This window comes from Nicotiana tomentosiformis, chromosome 6 (assembly GCF_000390325.3).
Source record: "Nicotiana tomentosiformis chromosome 6, ASM39032v3, whole genome shotgun sequence".
NCBI classification, from domain to species: Eukaryota; Viridiplantae; Streptophyta; class Magnoliopsida; order Solanales; family Solanaceae; genus Nicotiana; species Nicotiana tomentosiformis.
The window spans coordinates 124,603,972-124,607,302 of NC_090817.1; the positions used below are offsets into that span (position 1 = coordinate 124,603,972).

The 3,331-nt window shown below is 31.9% G+C and overlaps 1 protein-coding gene across 1 annotated transcript; it reads right to left on the reverse strand.

The window, feature by feature from the left end:
• Positions 1-223: 223 nt before the first annotated feature.
• LOC104108666 (mannan endo-1,4-beta-mannosidase 5) lies at positions 224-2,980 on the reverse strand. Its single transcript, XM_009617762.2, has 5 exons — positions 2,578-2,980; positions 1,999-2,193; positions 1,729-1,851; positions 1,408-1,610; positions 224-794 (listed from the first exon to the last, which is right to left on the reverse strand). The coding sequence occupies exons 1-5, from the start codon at positions 2,920-2,922 to the stop codon at positions 425-427; spliced, it is 1,236 nt and encodes a 411-aa protein (XP_009616057.1). The 5' UTR covers positions 2,923-2,980; the 3' UTR covers positions 224-424.
• Between the last annotated feature and the right edge of the window lie 351 nt (positions 2,981-3,331).

A 3,331-nucleotide genomic window follows, 5' to 3' on the forward strand; every position in this document is an offset into this window, starting at 1 on the left:
AAAGGCCTTAATGATAAAGAAGATACAAAAAATGTTTAGACTGCATGTTCAACACCCTGTCACTACAATTTAACATTTTCTTAATCATCTTGCTGAAAGTGATGTCTCTGTCACTGATTATTAATTGATGTCATCCGGATATTGTTAGTAAGATCGGAATTAAGTTAATAACTTAGCATCGTAAAATCACAAGCTCGAAATAATGCTAGTTTGATACTCAGGATCACCAAATCTAATTTGTTTTTTCAAGTAATAATGCAATTACATACTTCACATTTTTGGTGATGTGAATTTCAATTATGACTAAAATATTTATGGACCTATATATCCTGAGATCACAAGGTCCTCTTAATTAGTTTATAAATCTGCAAAAAATAAATGTTATCCAAGATCCTCCCATGGAACTAATTCTTTTAATTTCTTCCTACGCCTTAACCAAATGAGCCAAGGCATTCATGGCATGAGACTGGCCTGTAATAATTCCAGAAGTTGATGGATTTTGTGCCAACACAATACAATAACCATCGTCATAATTCTCCATTCCTTGTGCCATGAGTTGCCAAATTAAGCTTCCTCCCATTGTTCCTCCGTCTTTAGCAAAACTATAAATGTTTCTATATATAGTGCTCATGAATGTGTCTCGTGCATTTTGACTAAATCCTGGATCTTTGCTTGACTTGCCAAATTCAGCTAAAACCAATGGTTTTCTTAGTATGTTTTTAGCATCTTGCCAATGGCTTGTCATCCATCTTTGCATGAATGCCATTTGAGCATCATCATTTTGACCAGATAACCTATAAATATTAGAATTCGAGTTTGTGTTAAAAACAGTAAAAGATCACTGCATAACGTATGGGTGATGCAATAATTATGTTTCTAAATTTTTTTTAACGACTAAGGGGACTATATATAAAAAGTGATGCAATATCTGAATACTTCTGCTACTCCAAAGGTCAGAAATATAACTTGGATTATCCTATGTTTTCAGATTTATTATCTTTTATATATAGAAATCACAGCATGAGATATATATAACCTCCGAATTTCTTGAATTGCTTAGCAAAGCTTTCCTCTAAATAAGTCCACTACATTTATCAACAACCCTGCGTTTACCTCCATTAAATATGGATTAATTAGCTAAACACACTATTTAAATATGAAACATCGATATATATATATATATATATATATATATATATGTGAAAACATGCTAAAATTTCAAAAAATATTATGAACCCATAATTTCAAAAATATAACGCATTCAATGTTAAAAATTTTTAAATTGAACCCATCAAATTTAAATAAAAAATTTAATTATCTGTTTTACAAATTATTACAGACTCCTTAATTAGTTGGTCTCTTTGCATTAAAATGTGAATAATGGATAGAAAAAAAAGTGTAATATACCATTGATCAGTATATGCATGAATAGTGGCAAAGTCAATCTCTTTGACTAAATGGTTACTAATAAAGTCTGTCCCAACTTGATAACCAGGATTAACTGACTTCCTATCCAGCATTGAATCTCCATAAAATCCCTCCATTCCTATCTCCAACAAGTGTCTGTTGTCTAGTGATTTTACAAAACTTGCCATTTCTTGAACCCACGCCTGTTGTAATGTCAGAAAGAAACCCCCCAAAAAGGGCTAAACATCAGTTATCCAAATTTTTGACTTTTAATCAATTAATTATTGGAAAATAGAAATTAAAACTTTTTTTTAGGCTTACGTTAACAGTATTTCCAGAATAATCAGCTTGATTGCGGGGCTCATTCATGAGTTCCCATGCCATGATAGTTGAATCATCTTTGTAAGCCATGCCGGTAATGGTATTGAACCTTGTAACAACTTTCTGCAGTAAAAATAAGAATTATGAATTATGTACCAACGACTTAATTGTAATTAATAATGAAAATTAACATTGGCCTAAAATTAGCATGCATGAGAAGATGTTAAACAACAAAAAAAAGATTTTTAATGAGATCTAGGTTTTTTTTACCTTAATGTGGTTTTTGTAATAATCTTTAATCACAGAATGAGTGTAGAAATCATCGTCGCCAATTATCTGAGCTCCCACATTTCGTGCCCATTGAGCATATTGAGCTTTCCCTCCAAAGTCATTGTAGTTGTTTACAAAGCTCAAGATTAAGCGAACTCCATACTTTTTAGCCTCTGATATAACAAAATCCAAACCCTACATTCCACAAAATGAACTTTTAAAATGTTAACAACAATCTTAAATCTACCTTAAGATTACCGTGTGTAGAAATAATGGAATGTTTGACATAGTATTAGTACTCGAAGAGAAAATTTTATCTCTTGTATCTTGGTTTATATTGCATGCTTATGTTTGACAGGGAATAAAGTTTAAGAAAGAAATTAAATTAAAATTAGTTTTAGAACATGTAATCTTAATTAAATAACATATAATATTTCTATGACTAGATCCAAGAACATATCATTAACGGAAAAAGGAAAACTTCAAAAGTAAAGAGTTTTCAAATGGAGTATAAAAATATGTCATTCTTAACAGACTAAAAATAAAACAATGTCATATAAATTGGAGCAAAAGGAGTACCTGAAAAACACGTTCATCGTAAACACCAGGAGAAATTTGCAGTGCCCTATCACCTCCATCACTAAAAGCCCAAGTCCGACATACAGAGAGCCCCGAAGAAGAAGCTTCTTGGAGGACCTCAGTAACCTTATATCTCTCACTAGGCTCAGCAGCAGCATGCATTAGCCAGTAGGAATTGAAACCATTGAATAGAAAAGGTGATCCATTTAGTTCAAAATGGGCACCATTGACTCCAACAAAACCTTCATTATTTGCATTCTCAAGTAGAACCCTAGCATCACATGCAAGAGCTAGGGACAAGAAGAAGAGCACAAAAGTACAATTCATTCGTTGAAAAGAAGCCATTATAAATTTAATTGAGAAATGAATATATGTAGTTTGTGTAATGAAATACAAGCTGTGATAGGTTACATATTATTGGTCACTTGTTGGGGCGAATATTTATAGTGACTCGAGCATAAGGAGACTTGCTAAAAATAGTAACACTTGATACCGGGCCAGGTGGGAATTTAAGTTAGAAAGTGGTGGTTTACTAAATTTGGCTGGACCATATTTTCTGAAAGCTAAAGATTTTATGGGAAGTTGATACAAGTTGAGGTTATTTAGTTGCATAAAGAAAAAAAATCAGTTGAGAGAATTAGAAAGAGAAAAAGAATGAAAAAAACATTACTTAACAAAAGAAGAGGTAAGATGGAAACAAATATTATGGGTGATGCCTTGCATGAAAAGAAAAACTAAAAAAATACATAATATG

Bases quoted from the DNA above. Each gene is read 5' to 3' on its own strand.
- LOC104108666 (XM_009617762.2), bottom strand. From the start codon at position 2,922: ATGGCTTCTTTTCAACGAATGAATTGTACTTTTGTGCTCTTCTTCTTG. The intron at 2,194-2,577 runs GTACTCCTTTTG...TGTGGAATGTAG, and splicing joins ACGATGAACGTGTTTTTCAG to GGTTTGGATTTTGTTATATC. The intron at 1,611-1,728 runs GTAAGCCTAAAA...ACATTACAACAG, and splicing joins ATTCTGGAAATACTGTTAAC to GCGTGGGTTCAAGAAATGGC.